This window comes from Python bivittatus, unplaced genomic scaffold, assembly GCF_059951505.1.
Source record: "Python bivittatus isolate LINGU-HERP-01145 unplaced genomic scaffold, Pbiv_v1 ctg000700_np1212, whole genome shotgun sequence".
NCBI classification, from domain to species: Eukaryota; Metazoa; Chordata; class Lepidosauria; order Squamata; family Pythonidae; genus Python; species Python bivittatus.
The window spans coordinates 73,229,465-73,251,789 of NW_028277098.1; the positions used below are offsets into that span (position 1 = coordinate 73,229,465).

Here is a 22,325-nt window from a genome sequence, read left to right on the forward strand (position 1 = left end):
TAATTTAATTTATTAAATTTCTCCCCCACCCATCTCCCCCCAAAGGAAGCCAAAACCAAATATTGACATTACGGCTTAAGATGATATGCAAATCAGTAACGTCTCTGAGTATCTGTACTAGAAAAAAAATAATCTCATGATCTATTCTCTTTCCAAGGCTCCCCAAGCAATAAACTCACCATCTCTGTTGAGCTGAATGGGTGGGAAATACGTTGAAATGCTTGCAGGTTTCTGTGTCTTGTCATAGATGGGTTTGAATTCTTCGGGAAGTTCTGCAGTACTGTTCTTCACATACTTAGTTATCCCAAGCCACATATAGATTTCCAGTTTTGCAAAGATCTCTTCGGTGCGTGACCCTGGAACCTTTAAGCCCAAACAATAGTTTCAATTACTGTCTTTTCTGTTGCTGGATTAAACACATGAGATTCATTATTTATCCTGCTTTCTTTCTTAACTAACACTCACCACCCTCAGCTTTAATTACTAATGATCAGATGGATAATGTCTACCTTTAGAAAGACAGTTTGGATCTTTGCACAGTCCTTGCCTTTCTCTTCTTCCACCACTGCATAAAGGATATTCTGGGCAGGGATCCTTGAATATGCTACACGCTTGTTGTTGCAGAACATCCAGATCAGGACATCAGGGATAGTACACTGGGGCTGAAAAAGATAAGGAAAAAATGGGAAACAAAAGTTTTTGACTTGTTGAAACTAGCAAGAAAGTTCATTGTTAAGGCTATTCTTTGTATATTCATAGAGTAAAGAATAGTACACACTTTAAATACTTTTTTCTAGAAAAAGAGATAATGGAAAGGAAAGGTGCTTGGATTTATGGAATTTTAGTGGGTAATAATGTGGGAACAAAAGATTACTAGAAAGTACTAGGAACTATGCTTGCAGTAATTTTGAACAGCAATCATTTCACATTTCACCATCCAGATGCCTTGTGATTTGTAAAACTTTACCAGGAGCCTTCAGATGTTTTCAAGACTCCCATAAGGAGAATTTGAATTCCTCCTTTCTAAACGTAAATATGAAAATTCTATGAAATTACCTCATTCCTTTACAGCATCAGAACTTCATGCTCCTGAAATATATCTATTTCCTGTTTCTTGAACCCTAACCCTACAAACACAAAAACCAACTGCTCAGCTGTGGTAATACCCTTTGTTCTGCAATTCAGTCATGTACCTCTTTAGCCAGGAAGCGCAGCTTTGACAGGATCATCTTTGTCTCATTTACTTTCTCCCTGACGTTGATCCGAGTCAGTCGCCTCCTTATGCGGAGTCCCTGTTTTGCATAGAGTATCTGAGGGCAACAAAATGATGTCACTTTTAAAATGTATTATGCTAAATTAATCAACAAATGAAAGGTATAAAGACATGCAATGGCATTAAAGGATCAGGACAACTTCAACAATGACAAGCATAGCAATACAAAAGGCCTGGAAATTATTTTAACAGAACTCCAAACACTTTGAACAAATTGCTCCAAAACATCTTCCTTGCCCCTTTTTGAAAAAAAAGACTACAATTGCAATGTTAACCCACAAAGCATATCAAGCAATCCATTACTACAAATCAAGCGTATATTTCTCCGTTCACAATTGTAGAATATTTCTTTTAGGCAGCCCCCATGCCAGAAAAACCACAATTCTTAATAACTTGGTAGGTTCCAAACACTGGGGATATTGCCAAGAAAAACATTTTCACATACAGCAACTGACCCAAAGTCAAATAATTAAGGCAATAAATAATTTGGTTCATGTACACTGACTGCTCAATGAGAGTTCAGGACGGGTACATTATAATCACAGTGCTGGTGGTAAAATAACTCAGGAGTTGGAATATTAACTCTTTATGGTTATTGTTATGGTTCTGAGCTGTTTCAATAACAACAGAAAATATCTTCATCTAATCAGATATTTACCAACACAGGGAATCAGATTGAGTTCATGAGTATAAATTCTGGTTGTTTGCATTCCTGTTTTCAGAATGAGAGGAACTGGTATAATTCTAGAAATGCTTGGTTTAGAATAAATGTAACTTGGGCAGTAAGAGAAAAAGAATATAAGAATGAAAAAAGGGATGGAATAATTAAAGTAGAATATAGCAGGAAGAAATAAAGCAAAGTGAGGAGACAAAAGAGGATTGCAATGTACAGATAATAAAAGATGACAAAACAAAGAAATAAGAGATATAGAACATGGAAGACATAAACCAATATTAGGAACTGGAGGCAATTCTTCCTCATATACACTTCAAGTTTACAGATTTGTTGATAATCGATAGGGAGACACACAATAACATTTTGTTTCCAAGTTGGTGCTAGAGAAGTTATGTCTGTGACTATGCCTATTCTTTGCTCCTGAAAAGTAGAGCCAAGCATTCTATCTCTTTAGAGCAGCTTTCCCCAAACTGGTACCCTCCAATTATGGGATGTCTTATACAACTGGAGGGTACTAGATCAAGCTGATCTACAACAATAACATAATCTGGCTGCATAACTTACAATGTTTTGTGGGAGAGATTTCATCCGACATCGATCAAGGTTATTTGGACGAGTCATTGGTTTTTTGTCCACATTAAGAGAATACTGCCTGAAATTAGAGAGACTGATAAGTTTTAGTTTATGAGAACAACATACATTGCATGAATTTACAAATAATTAGAAATCACCACAACATCTGACTCTCTACACAGTTAGAAGAAATCAGTATACACTGAAATCTCATTTTAATGAATGAATTGAGAGCAAGGGGTGTCCAGTCTATCCCAAAGTATATTAAATGAAAGAGCACATTATTGCAAAAACAGAAATGACATTTTTGATGCAAATGACAAATTGAGAGTCAGTTTGGTGTAACGGTTAAGGTGCTGGACTAGAAATCAGATCATGAGTTTTAGTCCTCCTTTCAATATGGGAGTTGGCTGGGTGACTTGAGGCCAGTCACTCTCTGTCCAACTCACCTTAAAGAGTAGTGGAGAAAATAAGAGAAAGAGAAAAATAAACAAGTCCAGGAAGACGGATCAAATTATTTTAGTTATACAAAATAAAGGCAGGATATAAATCTAATTGACAGATTGATAAAAATGAAGCAATTTGTGTAATGTTCCAGGGTGCCAATGGTACAAATTGCATTATTTGTGTCACTTGCAAATTGACATTATTAAGCAAATGATGTAAATTGCAGAAGAATTAGATCTCCTATATGTGAAGTTCATGGATCAAGGTCCAGTAAATTGGGGTTCCACTGTACATTCAGTGTTATAAAATAGTACTGTATCCAGAACTACCCACTAACTTTCTTAAATGCATGTTGTTAATGTCTTGTAAGCCCAAAGACTGGCTCTGGACAATTTTATCTAGAAATATCCTGTGGAAGTTCTTGAAGAATATCAGTTTTTTTTCCTCCCTTCTGAATTAATATGTGGATTTAAGAAAAAAACTATAAAGATCCTTCAAAGTATATACATGAATATGCTTCAAAATATGTGGAAGCTGCCATTTTTTGTAATAAAGTGTTTGGTGGCAGACCTATATCTCTAGAGTGTATCTAAGACACAACATATGAACCTACATCCAACAGCGACCTTCCATGGGGCTGTTATGCAGTGATACTTCAATCAAGATTAATGCCAGTGCCAATAGTTGGGACAGGAAGGACTAAAAAGGTAACTAGTGCAATCTGACCACTGAGTAAAAAGACAACAGAGGTTTACTGACCTGCATCCAGCAACAAACTCCTCCAAAACCTGTCGAAGCCTCTCATCTGCTTTTGATTTTGGTCTCCTCAAGAGTTTCTCTACATCTTCTAGTCCATGCTCCTATTGCAGCAAAGAGGCTAGACTCATTTAACACACTCAATCCTAGGTTAACAAAACTCAACTGCTATTTTGATTAAAAGGTTACAGCCAAATTATATCATGTATTAATGTGATGGGCTCTTTAACACATGATGCTAACACAGTGGCTGGATTCCCACAATGTACTGAAGCACGAACTCTCCATCCTCATCTTAGTCCTGACCAGCATATTGTACAAATCCAGTTATCCAGTGATGAAATCAATCGTCAGTGCCAGAAGCAATATGTATTCTTGACACATGTATTTATTTTAACATTTTCTTAGTAATGTCTTAGAGTGCAGATTACAGAAGCTGGATAAATATTTCATGTCCACTTTACACTTATTTATTGATAAGCCTGTACAGTCCTATTTCTGTGTAATGTGAAGGTTTTTTTAAAAAAAAAATCCATATAAAATTGATCTATAAAATTTAAAATAATCATTAGTAAACAAGTTTTAGTCAAATGTATACTGTTATAAGCATCGATCATCCTAAACCACTTATTTCAACATGTAAAACCTGGAAGATAATTATGTCCTACTCTACACATTCTGTAAGGTCAGATCAGTTCATATAGAATTTCCAAAAATCACATTTCTAAAAAAAAATTATAATTAAAGTACTACTAAACCAACCCAAAACTAAATAATTTACAACAGCAGTTAAAATATTAAATCAGCATAAATCAATGAATTCAATAAAGTGGCAAGTGGGTGGCCATTTAATCAAATAAAAAGTGTACTTAAACATTGAGAAAGAGTTATATGTAATTCTCACAGGAGGGAACTCCAAGGATGAAGGCATAATATGCACCCTGCACCAAAAAGGTTATGCCACACAGAAGCAACAAGGATATCATTCTGCAAAGAAATCAAGAAGATTTTCTTAATGTGATTCGTGATTTAGCTGCCTGAACAATTATGCATGCTCCCAGGAAATCAAATATGTGGGAAGAAGCAGCAGGGTGTGACAGAAGGTTTCCAGATGAAGCAATACTTTACCAAACGCTCTGCTATTTTGACAATCCAGTTGGAATTATAGAGTCTCCAGGTGTAGTCTTCCCAGTAGCTCCATACATAAACACAGGGCTTCTCATGCAACATGGGGAGGCAGCTGTAAGAGCTAATAGCAGTATGCAGAGAATGCTTAAGCTTGTACAAATAGCTAACATTTGTCTGCCTGCCAGAGTTCTCTTGATTAGGGTTACCAGATCTGGGCTGCAGAAATCTCTAGCTTTGCTCAGCAAAGGTGCAGCTCAAACCTGGTAGCCCAACTATTGTTACAGTAGATGCCAAGTAGGGAAACTGCATAAAACAAAGAACTGCTATTTGTTTGGGAAAAGGAACATAAACATCAAGTCTATAGGATGGAGGAAGATTGTGTTTCCGCTACAAGAACCTGACACAGATCATGGGTGAATAATGTGAATTATGGGTGAATAATGTGAAAGAATGTGAATGTCTGCAGCATTCTGTATAGCTCTTAGGGGTGGGCAATGTTCTCAGCCCTAAGAGCTATACAGGATGCTGCATACATTCACATTGTTCACATTCATGTACCTCTTCTTATACACATTTACATACATCTATCTTTCTCAGTCCATAGAATTAGTGATACAAGTTAATGAAAACATGGAAATTCAAATGATGTAAAAATATTGAGAAATTACCTATCATATTCAGTGGGTTCTGGTCTTTGGTTCACTGTCATAGACTTATCAAGCAAAGTTGTAGTTGGAGGCATGACTTCAATATCCAGCTCTTCATCTGAAAGGGGATCTAGCAATGGCTGTTTTTCTTCACTCTTTTCTCCCTTCTCACCTTTCCTAAACATCTTGGTGGTAACTTCTTCAGTTTTTCCATAGTTCCCTTGAAGTTAAACATGCTTATTTTTTGTTATCATAGCACATTTTGCATGAGAATTTTTGTTTGATTTGAACATAAAGATAAAATATAATCTATGGTCCAAAATGAGTGAGTGAGTGAGTGAGTGAGTGAGTGAGTGTCTGTCTGTCTGTCTGTCTGTCTGTCTGTCTGTCTATCTATCTATCTATCTATCTATCTATCTATCTATCTATCTATCTATCTATCTATCTATCATCTATCTATCTATGAATTTAAGTAATGTATAAGCCTCCCATTCCATAAATTGGTTTAGGCCATTTATGAAAACATAAACTTGTATAGTGAGTTGGGTGGCATATATAAATTTGAAAAGTAAATAAAAAATAAATAAAATAAACATTAAAGCCATATAAAGATAATTTTAAAAATTCTAAAAAGACTGGGTAAAAAAAACAACTCCTAAACAATGTATTGTCGAAGGCTTTCACGGCCGGCATACGATGGCTGGTGTGGGTCTTCCGGGCTGTGTGACTGTGTTCTGGAAGTTTTGTTTCCTAACGTCCTCACCAGGACATGTGAACAGTTCACACAATGAACTTGCTAATCACCCCCAGCAGCCCCTTGTTAACAATTCAATAGAAGAAAAAACCCTGCCTAATCCCCAGGAAGATACACACAGATTCTGACACCAAAACAAGCAGCCACTCAGTAACCCAACCCCCCCTCACCCCCCAATCCCCCCTTCACCCCCCCGATCTCTATAAATACCCACAAAAGGGTCACATCACCCTGGGCACAGAGAGTCTGTGCTCCTGTCTGTGCTCCTGCACTCTGAAGATGCCGGTCACAGGTGCTGGCGAAATGTTAGGAAACAAAACTTCCAGAACATGGCCACACAGCCCGGAAGACCCACACCAGCCAACTCCTAAACAGTTTTACAATATAGACTCTCCTTCAGAAAAGAGAAATAACTATTGATATTACATTATCTAGGGTGGGACCTGCAGAAGTTGCTCCATACAAAACCTGAGAGCATAGATAGACTATTAGGAAATTGAAGTTCTGCAGATAGTTTAGGCCTAAGCCCTACAAGTCATTGTGTCAGATTCCCTCATTCAAACTTGGCAGAAGATAGCTGGACACTTGATATGGCATAGTTAGAAAAGCATATTTATTGCTGTTAGCATGAAGCTACCAACCTCCTCTTCCTGCAAGCACTCCAAAAGAATACCATGATCCATGGTATCAAAAGATATATGAGTTCTAAGAGTATCAACTGATATTTCTCCATCTCTCTCTCCTAGTATAGATCATCTATCAGGTTGATGGCCATCTCTGAGCCAAATCTGGTCTGAACGTAGACTGATAATCTGTTTCCCCTAAGATTTTTTTAACACAGACAAGGAAAACTAAAATACATTTTTCCAGCTGCTTGAAGAGCAATAGTGAGGGACTATTATCTGTTGCAAGTCCCCTAATGAGGAATTCCTTAGCCATTTTATGGTTGTTAATCCTTAGACAAACCCATAGCTCAGCTGCAAACCAACCAAAAAAAAAAAAAATCCTACTATCCTAAAAGTCAGATAAAGCTATAGACTCATAAAAGGAACTGGAAGCTTTCTCACAGAGCTCAGTCAAAATAGAAAAATAATACCATAAGCCATTCTACCACATGCTGGTGCCCCTGAAGTAATGCTGGAATCTGAACTTCCTGAAGTTATGGACTTTGACCATGCTAACTGACATAATAGTAATTCTGTGCCAATGCATCTGAAGGGCACCAGTTTGGAGAAGGTTGGCATATGAATTGTAATAAAGGATGGAAGAGAAGAATGCGTGGCAGAGGGATGAAAAAGATAAACTGTTTTAAATTAAAATGAACTGAAAGTTGTATCATTTACCTATAGAGATCTCAAACTTCACAGGTTTGGTACCTACTGATGGATCCATCATAGTCACTTCAAAAAACGATGCAAAGAGAAGGAATTCTTCTTTCACACCTAGGGCATTCTGAACAAAGAGTTTTCACTTTTCAGTTTCCTTCTTTATGATAATACTGAATACTGGTTCACAGATTAATCCAAATAAAAACTGTATTTTTTAACTTAATTAATTTGGATTCCATATACCAACACACAGAATGATATTTAGCCTTGGCAGAACTCTAACATAACACAAACATGCAGCAATATTTGCCTGGAGGATGGGAGCTGAAAGCTGAATTCTGCTTGGAGGAGTAAATGCACTGTTAATGTGTTGTATCTAAATATATTGGGATTGGTAGAATAAGGGTAGTAATCCAGATTTTAAAATAAAACGATTTTGAGAATGTTTAAAAGGTAAGTGATGCTTTCTTCCTATTTCATTTTTTCACTCATATTTTGCCTCCCCTTTTATGCAAGTTGACACTTTGATCAAGAAAAATTATGATAATTATTTTAATCCCCTTCATCCCAATGTTTCTCTACTCTGAAGTTCAGCTACCTAAAATTGCTTTTAATTTCTTCCTTTTTTAAAAAAAAAATCAAGACGTTGTACATAGTAACATATAGAGATTTTCTTAGGTGAAGGTTAGGAATATTCTGCATGTCATCAGGAAAAGATCACCTCTATACATGGAAAGGAAATTACAGTAGATAGAAATGAGTCTCTCTGTGGTCATAGTTGTGCAAACTAAGTTCCAGTTGTACATAGCTGTTTAATTTTTAAAAGGCTTCATCGGAGCTTTAAGCATGTAATCCAGCGTTCACTTGAGTAAGCAATCTGTATTCTCCATCCAGCACCTTAAAACTATGCTGCCTAAAAATTCTGGGAGTTGTAGTCCCAGCATATCTTGGGGGCACAAGAGTGGTAGAAGGCTACAGTATTTACGTCTTCATTATTCTGTCTTTGGATTTGGAATTTGAAATAGAAATGAATTGTAAGAGCAGCTGGATATGCATAGATTGGGTGGGGACTTGCTTACATACCCACATCCCCTCTAAGTTTTACTCTTCATAAGATATGAACTAAGAAGTTAACTTAGACCATGTTATGAGATATTATGAGAGAAAATGTTAATTTAATTTCATTGCTCCATTTCAATTTTGATGCCTACTAGAAGGAAAATTACTGTATGACTCTGTGGAATACTGAAAACAATTTGCTTTTACAAGTTTGCATTTGGGGTTTCTTCTGATAGAAACTTTGTTCCATTTTCACATCTGGTTTGATTTTGAAACTGCCACTATTTCTTTTATTGCCCCAATGATTCAGTGAGGAAATGTCCTTTATTGGGAAGGTCACATAAAAACTTTTTTCAAGACTGGAACTATCCGTGTGTGAGTGTGAGTGTGTGTGTGTGTGTGAATATGGAACAAGAGTTACCTTTCCTTACTTAACTATGCAAAGTCTGTCTCTCTCCAATGGCCTGATACAGACCTAGCCAAAATCATCCATAATGGAAATCAATGGCACAAGTCACTAAACAATTACTCCATCTTACTTAAAAATGCTCTTCAGTTTTTGGGGGTGGGGAAGGGGGAAGAAGAGAGGTAGATAGAAACCCCTAAGGATTCAGTGACTGATTACAAATTGCCTAACTTTTTACTCAAAAGATGGCTTTTATCTTGTTAATTTAGATCACATTGTTTTATAATACTTAACATTTGTTAAAGTTGTTATTTGTATTTGCTTCTTTATTTTTTAAAGTTTAATACTGAACATGTTAAACAGGGGGGAATATGTTTTAGCCCTCACTTATTAAATACAAAATATAGAGAAGGCCTCATGTAAGATAATTTCCTATGATTTCTGTGATCACTGAGACTCACCTCAGGGAGAGGATGGAGGTCCTCTACCTCCACAATCACTTCACTTGGTTGTTCAGCCTCCTCAGTGGTACTAATCTCAGACCGGCTTTGATGGTGCTCCTTGTCAGAAGTTCTAGATTTCTCTTTGGCCTTTTTACTTTTCTTCTTCAGCTTGAGTTTGCTTAAGGCCCCTTTAAGAACCTCTGCTGGCTTCTTTTCAGCTGCCTGGATAGTACTGAAAATCTCTACCGTAATGGCCATAAGAAGGCGTCCACGAAAGAAGATGCCTTCACCCAGTCCTTCATTGAGATCTTTGTGTACATCTCGCAAGGTTGAATTCTGGGATGAACCATATAAATTGACCCATGTTGGCCCAAAAGTGGGATTAAAGCCTAGTGGGAAGGAAATATGGTTTTGAATATACTTGCATTTGGTTCAGATTTGCACTCTTACAGGCCCATTTTGACAATGGAGTAGGTCATGCTTCCTTGGTGATCCTATCATATAGATAGATATTTGGCATGGTGTTACCTCACAGAAATTCAGAGGACTAGTTGTGGATATATCCCTCAGTACAGATAGATTTCTCCTAGCTATGTCTCACCACATACCGAAGTAGACATAGATATATAATAATTTCTCAACTGTATTAAAGTAGAGAAAAAGGTGTCCCATCCTTCCAATAAATTTGCAGGGTGTATTACTATACCAAATTAAGGATACAATAAGAAAATATAATGTTAAACTTTTTACAGGACCTGTATTGCCCACTTATTGCTACATTAGGCATCTTTCTCAAATGTCCACCATTAAGCTATGTTAAACTGATGTGCAAAAGAGATAAAGCTTTCTTGGTAATAACCCTACATTGTGGAATTCCTGTTGACAAACACTGAGTCCCTTCTGTGGACCATTTAAATGAGCAGTAAAACCTTTTGTTTAAAGCTTCCTTCCATTTCATATATGATTAGCCTGTACAGTATGGTCAAAACAGTCCTGCAGAGTATTTTGTACATTTGTTGCCATGGCTGTTATGTCTAGTATTTGACCCAATTCATTGTTGTTCTGTGAGTCTGTAAAAGATGGTATTAATTAATTTAAAATTAATTAATAGACAAATAGGCTAATAGACAAAAGGTAAGGACCATTTAATCATATATCAGCTGTGATGTTCTAAGGGGCTGCAGCTCAAAACTCTGCTTTCCATGCTAAATTTTTGCTGCTTTTATCCTTGACCTCTCTATGGAAGGCTGGAAAAATTCTTACATGACATCTTGGAGAAACTTCCAGTCAGCTAAAACAGCACTATCAGTTCTGATAACTCAATGCTAGGTGGATCTATGGTCTGATATAAGACAATGTCTATAACAGACTCACCATTTCTCCCAGGGTCAGATATTTGTTGCAGATCAATGAAATGTGTAGCAAGGGCAACATCTCCAATGTTTGCATCATCCAATAGCTGGACTTTTATTTTTCGAACAAGAGGAGGAAACATCTCAATGAAACTTATTTGTTCATTCCAAACTGGTTCTGTAGTGCTGCTTTCAACTGAAGTTTCTCCCTAAATAAGAGAACATTAAATGAACAGAAACAAAGATCTCAGTTGGTGATAAAGCAGTAATAAAAGAGTGCGGGAGCACAGAACTGTTCAGACCAGCCTTCCCATTCCCTGATATCTTTCAGATGCCTTGAGATTGCAACTCCCAGAATTCCCATCTAAGATAAATGCCCCATTTACCCATCTTTTAAATAAGCATATTAGCTCCAAACTTTGTCACCTTTCCTTAGAGGAGAATTGTTCTATGGCCATGTCTAGATTATTGTTTCCTGTAAGCTTAAGTTTAGTACTCATGCACTAATTCAGAACTATACAAACAAAGTAACTCACATCTTGAAAAACATTTTTTCCTTTAGGATGCTTGCACTGTGTCCATGTCTCTATTTGCATCTTACTACTGTACAGGACAATCAACCACAATCACACATTATCCCTCTTGTCCTCATGGTGTTACCTTCTCTTTTTATCTTCAACAGAGAGAGTATTGTTACCTGTATCAGTGTTAAAATTGTATTCTACCCCCAACCCACTTTTTTGACACCATCCAAGGATAGCCTTACATGGGCAAAACCCATTATGCTTTGTAATCCATTACTGATGGGAAGTCATTGACTGGAAGTGATTGGAATGGAGGCACTAGATGCAGTATAGAAATTGGCAATGGGAACAGCATTTTTGCCTAACTCAAATGTGGGTAAATAGCATTTTAATTCAGTAGTAGGAAAAGCTCTATGTCCCCTGTTACACAGTCAGCAAATCTGCACTGGGTTTGTATTAATTGCATATTGTAGGACTAGGTGGTGGGAGCAAAATGAAATTTTGCCTAAGCATAAGGGGAGATTGCCTAAGCATAAGTTAGGGATGCTGTGGAATTTACTCCACAACCAGCAATGAGAAGAATCCTGACTGGATCATACTGTTTCGTAAGTTCTTGATACTTGATCTTTTTCTATTTGACTATTAGAAAAGTTCAGCATTAAAATTAAATAGATCAATCTGTTTTGTGAATCTTTCAGTAAGGAAATATGCAACTTGCAACAGAGAATTACCTGCTGTCCAGAAAAAGAAATCTGCACATAAGGATCAATGAAGACCTTCTTCTCACTCACAATTTTTGAAAAGCCACCCATGATTCCTGCACTCATACTGGGCAAACCATCTGCCTTGTACATTTTGATGCAGAATTTGGCCCAGGGTCTCTCAGCTGGAACTTTTTTAGGGAGCAGCAAGTTCCTAAAAATAAGATATTTGATCAATTAGTAGAGATGACCCTTTGATTAATCAAGGATACAAAATTCTGGGGGAAAATCAGGACAACAGTTCATTCCCTCAGTTATCTGATTTTCAATTAACAAACAAAATGATTACTTACCTTGCTACACTGCAGTACCCAACCACCTCTGGCTAATTGCTAAACAGGGTTAGACCTGGTTAATACTTGGATGTGAGACTACCAGAAAATAACAAAGTGTGAGACTGGACTGGGAAGTGGAAAAAAATCCCCCCAAAAAAGCACTTCTACATTTTTGCCAAGAAAACAACATGAATATGTCCATGAACACACCAGGAATCAAGCTTGGTGCCTCTCAAAGTAATTTTTTTTGTGAGAGATTTGTGCCTGATTATTGTTAAAATAATATAGCTACATCTTCCTCTTCAGAAAAGCAGGCAACCATATCACCATTCCTTGAGGAGAGAGACTAAGGACAATTCTACACTGCAGACAGACCTGCTTGTCTTCCATACTGCTTCCAACTGTTCCTGAAGCTGAGTTTAAAAACTCAGGTCTGGATTGCAGTGGGTTGGTGCCCATCCATGAAGGGAAGGCAAGCTTTGCTGGCTTGCCCTGTGTAGGTGAGTCTCCCAGTACATCTCCCCGCCCCCCCTTTTTTAGGGATTGTTCCATCCTGAATCAAAGCGAAGTAGAATGGGTGTTTTCTTTATTCCTGCATTCCTTTGTAGCAAGGAAGAACTGATGGTTCAGCATTATAGAAGAAAAGTAGTATTCATTGACATTTGTAGCATTAGTCCAAGTGCCTACCTTGCAACTTAAAGATTTAGAGGGGTAGGGAAAGGAAGGAAGCTTTGCAGTCAGATGGGTTGGGGTTGGGATAGCAAGGAAGCATCCTTCAGCCAACCTGGGCAGAAGGGACCCTGTTATGAGATGTAAGGATTAAATGGAGCAATGAGCTTCTAGTGGGGGTGGGAAAACACATTCATGGATTTAATGGGCCAGCCATCGCTAGATCAACCACAAGATAATTTTTAAAATGGCAGCTGCCATCCATTGGAGAACATAGGAATCTTGGCACCCAAGACAAAATGGCTGCACAGAGAAGTGACCAGGAAAAGATGGTGGCTTGCTAGGAGACACAAGATCGGTCTCTTCCCGAGTGCAAAAAGACCTTCTTAGATGCTGATTGCTAAGAATTTGGCAAAAGAGCTAATTTTCTTCTGGGGGTTGTTCCTAGAGGGCGAATAATCAGTTCCTAGAGGGTTATAAATCCTTGTTAAGCTGTTTGCCATAATGGACAGCAATCAAGCTGATAAGAACCCCCAGAGTCTACAAGTTTAAAAATCTTGCTTACAGTATTTTGGATCCTTCACCAGGTTCAGAAAGGCTTAAAATAGTTTAAGACATAAAACCAGTTTTGATGTGGAGCTTCAAAATATGGGTTGCGAGTGAGTGGAAGATGACATTATCCATTCCTGCACTCAAGAAATGGTGGGTGGCCTGTACTGATAGTGGAACAAGGAGGAGATCCCAAATTTATCTGTGCAAAAGAGGACAGACAGCAATTTCTGAATGAGAAAAAGGAGACCTGAATTTCACTCTTTGTTAGAATGCTCGTGTCTTTTCCTGTGCTCAACAATACAATTTATAAATAAACTTCCCAAGCTTGATTAAGCATTGCACCTCTGGACCATTTCTTCACCCATAGGAGTGGGAAGACTGTCCTGTTATTACTAATTCCATAGGGCAACACTCTATATACCTTTCACCACCACAAACTTACTTTTCAATGTCTTCATTCTGACTGCTGGAAGAGGTGGGAAAGGAACCCATTACATCCCCCCGAGCCATGACAGAAATGTTGCACTTTACAAAGCCTTTAATTCCTGCTCTGGTGTCCTTTGGGTCATTAATCACAGCCCACTTCTGGTAGAACCTATGGTCTAAATATATAAAGAGAGAACAATTGAATCACAATTTCTCTGGATCTAATTTAGATTATTAGGAGTTTGGGTCAAGAGGTTAGATGAGCTCTGCTCTTGTCGATATGGTGTTTTTTTTGTTTTTTGTTTTTGGTGAGTGGGGTTGTTTATCCTTGGCTTCCAGGGGTTGTATGTTGTAGGGTTTGTGTTTTTAATCCTTGTACACCACCCAGAGTCACTGGTGTGAGATTGGCGGTCATATAAATCATATAAATACATAAACAAACAAACAATCATGCTTAGAAATTCTGAGCCTAGACCATACCAGTGTCTTGAAAAAAGGATCCAGAGGAAAACTAAAACTAATAGATTGACATAATACTTAGCAAGCATAGGTCAGTTAGTGCTCCCCAGAAACTAGCAGAGCTCTACAGATTGATTATAAGGAAGGCTATAGCCACAGAGAGCATAAACATTTATTAAAAAATTTCTATGGCCATCACAGGAATTTCCAATCTGGCACCAATCACATATATCGGGATATTCTGGGAGTACTCATCTCAAACAACTGGAGGGTACCAAATTGTAGAAGGTAGACAATTAGGCAGTGTGAGGTAGCAAGTGCGTCAGGATATGGGGGGATGTGAAAGGGAAACACAATGTTTGTTTAATTAATTACTAATGTATTTTAGTGCCAGCTGGGGAAATTTCATCAGCATGATTTGACCAACCTCAGACAGTAAAATCTCTTGAACCAGCCCCTGAAAATGTTGGCCAGATTTAATGACCAACTCAATTTTTCTCAGCTGAGAATCTTGATCATGGACTTTCTTGAAGGGACCAAGTAGTGGGAGAGCTGATTCTTAATTCTCCTATTTGTTAGAAGTTGTTGGAAGTGAATGATGCTGATCATGAACAAATCCATTGGAAACAGATTAAGCAGCTTTTTGGCAAACCACCATGAAAGGCTAGACCATGTTACAGACTCAAAGCAGATAATCTGAAGTAATGGGAGAAGACAACCAAGAAGCAACTCTTGACACGATAGCAGCCTCATGGTACAGTACCTGGCTGGTTGTATACAGTCTCAAGATCTATCTTGAATGTGCCTATGAGAGTGCCTAGGAAGGGAATCTTCTTTGAATGGAAGACCTGCACATGAATACACAGTTATTTCTCAGTTTTGAGCTATATGGCAGCCAAGAGATCCACAGAAGCCAACTATTGCCAAGAAGAGCCTAGCATTTGGGTTGAGAGTGGGAAGGACACTGAACAGCTGATAACTGGGTTCAAAACAAGATGTTAAGAGGCAAACATAGTCAAGTTAAATGGTATTAATGAAATTGAAGCAGGTTTCACACATTGGTGTCTGCAATCCCACAAGTGCAAAGTTCTTTTTCTCAGTAACATCACTTGTCTTATTTCTTTTCCTATTTGTATGTTTAATTGAATTATTTTATAAACTGGAATGTCAAACTTCTGAATAATAGTAAATTTCTTGGAAGAGAATTGCGCAAAGTAAAGATTATACATTTTTAGTGGCTGCCTCTGTGATAAAATATGACATGATTAGCTCCTATTGATCTGTGACAAAGAATAGCTACAACTTTAGAAGAATAAATGAGAAACTGTGTTCTAAAATGCTCACTTCATGGGATGATGTAAGGCCATTGGCCATCCACCCCCATCCCACCCCCACCCAAAACATAGTAGCTAATATACTTACAGAAATCTCTATGAGTCTGTGGAATAGAATATCTCTTGGTTCATGAAAATCAAATGTAAAATACTGGAAGGAAAAGGAAGAAATCTAAATACTGAGTTTCTAAGTTCTACCATGTGCCAAGGAGCATCATACCAATACTATATGAGATGTTTTCAACAAGATGCTATGTAAGCAAAAGGCTTCCTTACATGCTCCAATGTTTCTAAATGGACATTTCTTTTCTATAGAGCTTTAAGATTAATCTACATGTTGATCAAGGCCAAGACATATTCCGTATCATCTCAGAGTGTAGGATGTGCTTTTATTAGATGAAAACAGATTCCAACTAACTGTTAGGAAATCTGTCTCAAAGTAAGTCCTTAGAGAGTGGAACCTACTTCTGAAATAGATCGGAGCTCCTGTTTAGCAAATGTGTTCAAACAGATCCTAGACTGCCATCTCTCAGGAATTTTTTAATGGAGTTCCTGATTTAGACCACTGAATCCAACTCAAATCAGTGGTTCTCAATGTGGGTCATATGGCTCCCCAGAAGGGCATGCCTTATTTCAAAATTACTTAATTTGTACATGGTTTCCATGTCAATTCAGTGAATTTGTAATATATTAAGCAGCCCTATCAAAGATGCTTTGCTAGGCATTTTATGTCTTTAAGAATTTTGTTTGCTACTACAGAATTAGGTTTGCAGATAATTAATTGTTTTTGTTAGCTATATAACTTTAGTATATAGTATATACTTATATAACATTTATAACATATCACACACACACACACACACACACAAGATAGTTATATGATACAGTTTAGATTAATAAACAGTGCATATGGTAAAATACCTTTTTCCCAGCTAACAATGACTATGAGGAGAGGTCAAAGAGATAAATGAGGTACAGAAGGGGGCTATGGGCAAGAAAAGGTTGAGAACCCCTGGTCTAAATAGTCCTTCTAGCTCTATGATTCTATGTATTGCTCATGTACACAAGACATTTGCTTCACATGCTGATAAGCTATAACATTTATTTATTAATCTATTGTGTCTTCAAACTGCCTAATAACACAAGTACTTGGGGATCATCTAAATATATTACATATAGAGCAATTACTTAATTTGTACATGGTTTCCATGTCAATTCAGTGAATTTGTAATATATTAAGCAGCCCTATCAAAGATGAGGTCTAAAGCTAAATGAAGTTTGGGGGAAGCAGTTGGCTATGTAACAGTGTTCATGTGCATTAGATTGACAAGTCTGAGAACAGAATTATGTACCTTTTCTTCTAGTTGCATACCTCATTGTAAAAAGGACAGTTGGTGGACTTCTGTGTCGCTGTGTGTCTTTTCTCACCTCCAATTTTCACAACCACAAAAGGGTCAATGTTAACTCCAACCAACTTCTGAGCTTCAATTATGTTGATGCCAATCTATGGAGACAATACATTTCCTAGAATCAATCTGGATATGTCACTATAAAATGAGAGGAATTAAATCAACTACTTGCTTGAATAGGTCTTGAGTCAAATCTCCAGCATTCATTGTTTGTTTTTACAAGTTCCTGATTTGTAAGAATTAATCAGATTTTCCTTTTAATTTCAGGTTTGCTGGATTAAATTGCTCAATCATTAATGGAAATTATAAACAAATATATGGTTTCCAAAATCAGCTAAGAAATAATGAGTTATTGAGCATTCTTTTGAATGATGTATTGGCAGATACCCTAAGAGGTCAACCATGCATACCAGTGTCTGCCAGGCTTTCTATCCACCTGACTTTAATTCTTTAATAAAAATGTTATTCATATTCAAAAAATAAAGCAAAAATACTATTAAGCGGTAGTGTCGTCTTTATTGGCAAGAGTGGTTCTGGATTGCACAAACTTCTTTCGTACAAAGCAGCCCTGACCTTTCTTTGGATGTCTGCTTACCTGGCCAAAAAAAAAGACAAGAAACTGGGCTAACAAGGGGCATCACTGGGGACCAGAGGAGAAACAAGAAGCAACTTCACAAATTTGCCTTCTGGTTTATGACCTACTACATCCATCAGAGCAACTGTTGTGGAATAGTCAGGACACCTCCATCTAGGGCAGCCATTTTATGTGAGTGCCAGAGCATCCTCTCCCAATTTCAAATGTACCCATCGGTTCAAAATGGCTATAAACCCAAAGTTCACAGTAAGAGTGGCAAATACATCACCTGGAAGTTCTGTGGTCTAGGAGCTGCAAAAAGATCCCACTTGGAGAAGACCCTCGAACGGCTAAAATGGAACACCCAACATTAATTAAATATCATAACACTGTCATTTTCTTTGAATTGTTGTTTTAGCTTTGGAATGCAGACTGCATCGGAATATAAAAGTAAAAATAGTGAATAAATAGCCACAAGCTTACTCAAATCTATGAATGCAGACATTTCCCCAATATTTTCCACTGATTTAAGGAAAAAGACTGGGAGCTACAGCTTGTAGAAATGGAAAGTCTGTTGAAGGACTAAATTAATTTCATTAGTTATGCTCAAAACACTTTTTACTTGGGATGTATTCTTTAGTAATGCTGTTTCAGCAGAAGGATAAGCCAACATTTAATTTTAAAATGTAATCACATGTTTTCATTTTGAAAAGAAAGATGGTATTTAAATTTAATTTTAAAATTACATTAAGGTATGTTATACTGGTATTACATTCAAACTACATGATGTACCAAAACACAGTGCACTGTAGTAGCTAAAATCTTGGGCTTAGTTTCAGTCAAATCCAAGCTCATTGAGTAAGTAATCTGTCCCCAGAAGATTAATTTTATAGGATTATTGTGATGATAAATATGGGGATAATGTATATTGGTGTAATCTAATAAAAATTGTTCTAGGTGTTACTGATGTTACTAGTTGCATCTGTACTGTGCTGAGATATAAGCACATACTAAATAAAAAATACTTGTGCTGGAAATAATTTTGTAAGCTGTTTTGAGTCTCCATGGATTAGAGCAACATATAAGCCTAAGTAAGTAAATAAATACATCTACTATGATTTCTGCTTGTGTTAATGGCATGGTGACTTGTGACAGTGTTTCTGAAAACTGAAAGGAGACCTCTATACCTGATATGCAACAACAGATTGTCAGTACGTGTTGTTTGGTTAACAGTTTTCCAAACCTTTCTCCTTTATTACCAGCAGATTTACCAACTGTCAAAACTTGCAAATTATCCTGCTGGGAAGTGGGGGGTGGGGGCAATGCATGAGGATCAGGGAGACAGGGGAGCTAATTCTTTAATTGCCAGGTCTTTGATCCCAACCTACCCAAAAAATGTGGCTGCAAGAACTCTATTTTCCTTCTCTCCAGAAGTGAGTGTGGAAATGTGAAATTCACCTAAAGCCTGTTCAATTTCAAACTGCAGCCACCCTTCCAAAGTCTGAAAAAGTGTTTGCCATCAGATCCATAGTACGAAACAGGGAGGATAGCAGGAAGGACACCCTCTTTAAGCCCTGCTTAAAAGCCAGCAGGAAAATGTGCCTGTTTTTATCCCCCCTACCCTCAGCCCGAGTATGTGGTGGACTGGAAATGAGATAAAGACATCACAAGGACTTGTTTTTTTAAGAATGGTTAGCAAGGCACCTTTCACCTCAGCCACAGAAGTCCAGTGGGTGACTCTGGGCCAATCTCTCTCTCTCAGCCCAACCTATGTCATGGAGAAAAATAGGAGGAGAGTGATATGTAACCTGTCTTGAGCTCCTGGGTGGAAGATGGGATAAGAAATAAAGAAATCTTTGCACCATAGTTAAAGCAGCTTTGGGATACTGGATATTGCAGTTTAATGTATCTGGAATGTATCAGGTTGAAGTCTGTTTTCTTCTGGGAAGAAATTGGAGCACTACTTTATTAACTGCTCAGGTGGGAAAGTACCTGTTTACAGAGCTGAAGACAATCCCAGAGAACTCCATATCAGATACATCGTAGTAATCATCTTCCTCATCATCCATCTCCAGACCTTTGACAAGTTTCCTGCCCAGCACTACGGCCTTCCTATCCAGGTCAGCAGCTCGTTTTGCATCAGCCACCCTGTAGCCCACACCAGAAGTTAAGAATTACAAGGATGGTGTGCTCATCATAATTCTATTATCTCCAGATGCAATGTGTACAATTTGAGATGAAGAACATTACATACAGTTCTCCTTTACTCCCTTGCTACTGTATTTTTATTACTACTATTACTACTACTAGCACTAGCTTAATCTGTATAAGATGAATCACTTACCTGGGAGCACATCTCATTAAATTCTTTACTAAATAGTAATGCAGAGAATTGTGCCCTAAAACTCTGATTTCAGTGAACTAGATTTAAACGTATTTATTCATTATTTCAATTTATATGGCCACCCATCTCAAATTCATGACCCTGGGAAGTGAACAACAGTTAAAAATGCCATAAAAACATATAACATAAAAACAACACATGCATAATCAGCAGCCAAAGTAAAAAAACAAAAACCAACAACAAATCAACATAGCCACAGCATGGGCTCTGCCACACATCTGGTTCTCCAAGATCAGTGACAAAACCACATCTTTAAGGCCTTATGAAAGGCCAGCAGGGTTGGGGCCATTCTAATCTCTGGGGAGATGTGATTCCAAAGGCCAGCACTGTGGCAGAAAAGGCTCTCTTCTTGTGTCCCACCAGACGGCATTCCCAAATAGATGGGACTTGGAGGATGCCTCTCCTGCTGGACCTAATGGAAAAGGTAGACCTAATCAGGGAGAGGTGGTCCCTCAAATAACCCAGCCCCATGCCATGAAGGGCTTTATAGGTTACTACCAGCACCTTGAATTGAACCCAGAAGCATGCTGGCAAACAAGGTGACCAAGGCATGAGTGCCATCCCAGTCCAGGAATGAGTGCAGTTGATGCTCAACACAAAGTTGTGTTAAGGCCTTCCTGGCTATGAATGCCACAGGAGCTGCAAGTCCAGGAGGACCCCCAGATTGCTCACTAATTCTGTTTGGGATTGTCCAAGTTCATCCAGAACTAAAGATAGAAAGTCCCCAGAACCAGAGGGCCTTAGTTGCCAAAGCCACTCAGTCTTGCTAGGATTGAGTTGAAGCCTATTGTTCCATCTACTGGGCAACCAGGGGTGGAGATGTAAAGCTGGGTATCATCAGCATACCAATGATACCTCACACTGTGCCATTGGGTGGCCTCACCCAGTGGCTTCATGTAGAAACCACTACCCATTACTGTCCCATTGCTATCCTGTATCTTGTAAATCACAAGCACTACTGAGTTGATCTTTGAGATCTGCTTGAAATATGAGTTGTAAGCAGACTAATATTACATGTGCAATACTACAACTTGAGAGCCAGTTTGGTGTAGTGGTTAAGACACCAGGCTAGAAACCAGGAGACCATGAGTTCTAGTCCCCACTTAGGCACAAAGCCAGCTGCATGACCTTGGGCCAGTCACTCTCTCTCAGCCCTAGGAAGAAGGCAATGGCAAACCACTTCCAAAATCTTGCCAAGGGGACAACACTGACTCAAAGGCACAAAAAAAAAGGGGGGGGGACACAACTTGGAATATTGCACCAATACATGGACTGTATATGCTTCTACACGCTTGTTACAGCAGCCATATATGGTATCAGTTCAATAATATGGATAAAGAATATGCTACTTACTCTAAATCATCAAATCCAGGGTTGCGAATTATAATCTCAGAACTGTAATAAAGAAAAATAAAACATAAGTAATGCATAGCAAACAAACGTTGGCTGTTGAAATTTGTTACTGATATAACTTTTTTGAGTCTTTCCCTACAAATCCCTTTCATCCAGCTGGGGAATTTCAGTTCTATAGTCAGCCGTAATTTTCCATCTCCCAATTCATCTCAATCCAGTTTAAAACACATCCAAGATTGATTGATTGAACTGAACAATGTAATTTGTTCAAAAGGAAAATAAGCAATAGAAATGCAGAAGTTGCACTCTGTATTAAAAATACTCACTTTTGCTCATAAATCTAAAAGAATAAATCAACATATATTAGAGAGCATCTGGATTAAAATAAATAGAAGAAGAAATACTGTTGTTAGTATCTTCCACTATCTGCCCAACCAGGGAGAAGACATTATTATGCTTTCCAGAAACAAATTGCAAATGTATGTGAAATATTTATTTATTTTATTTATATTTCAAATTCAGATACCACCCATCTCACAAAAAGTGACTATTAGAAATGAGTACACTTTAATTACCCCCAGATCTGTTAAAAAACAAAGTTACCAAGCATGTTCCTTCCAGGAAGTTGGGTACATACGCTGCTTAGAGTCAAGTGGTATATAAGCCCAGTAATAAATATATTCTGACAATTAGCTATACCAAAAAGTGAATCAGCTATCTTTAGCTTGACATAACAGAGAAGA

At 37.8% G+C, this 22,325-nt stretch overlaps 1 protein-coding gene across 2 annotated transcripts in view; it reads right to left on the bottom strand.

Moving 5' to 3' along the window:
• LOC103060450 (fer-1-like protein 4) overlaps positions 1-22,325 on the bottom strand; it is a 62,891-nt gene that overhangs the window by 31,780 nt on the left and 8,786 nt on the right. For both annotated transcript variants that reach the window (XR_015798432.1, XM_025167159.2), the window contains exons 6-23: positions 21,583-21,624; positions 19,818-19,973; positions 18,115-18,175; positions 17,215-17,346; positions 15,931-15,993; positions 15,272-15,356; positions 14,066-14,225; positions 12,098-12,281; positions 10,865-11,051; positions 9,509-9,879; positions 7,598-7,706; positions 5,522-5,720; positions 4,854-4,974; positions 3,729-3,829; positions 2,514-2,601; positions 1,194-1,310; positions 510-662; positions 180-363 (exon numbers count right to left, since the gene is read on the bottom strand). Coding sequence is in view for 1 of the 2 variants with exons in the window: in XM_025167159.2 (XP_025022927.1) it covers positions 180-363; positions 510-662; positions 1,194-1,310; positions 2,514-2,601; positions 3,729-3,829; positions 4,854-4,974; positions 5,522-5,720; positions 7,598-7,706; positions 9,509-9,879; positions 10,865-11,051; positions 12,098-12,281; positions 14,066-14,225; positions 15,272-15,356; positions 15,931-15,993; positions 17,215-17,346; positions 18,115-18,175; positions 19,818-19,973; positions 21,583-21,624 (2,513 nt within the window). In the remaining variant the exon portion in view is untranslated. The remainder of the gene's footprint in view (positions 1-179; positions 364-509; positions 663-1,193; positions 1,311-2,513; positions 2,602-3,728; positions 3,830-4,853; positions 4,975-5,521; positions 5,721-7,597; positions 7,707-9,508; positions 9,880-10,864; positions 11,052-12,097; positions 12,282-14,065; positions 14,226-15,271; positions 15,357-15,930; positions 15,994-17,214; positions 17,347-18,114; positions 18,176-19,817; positions 19,974-21,582; positions 21,625-22,325) is intronic.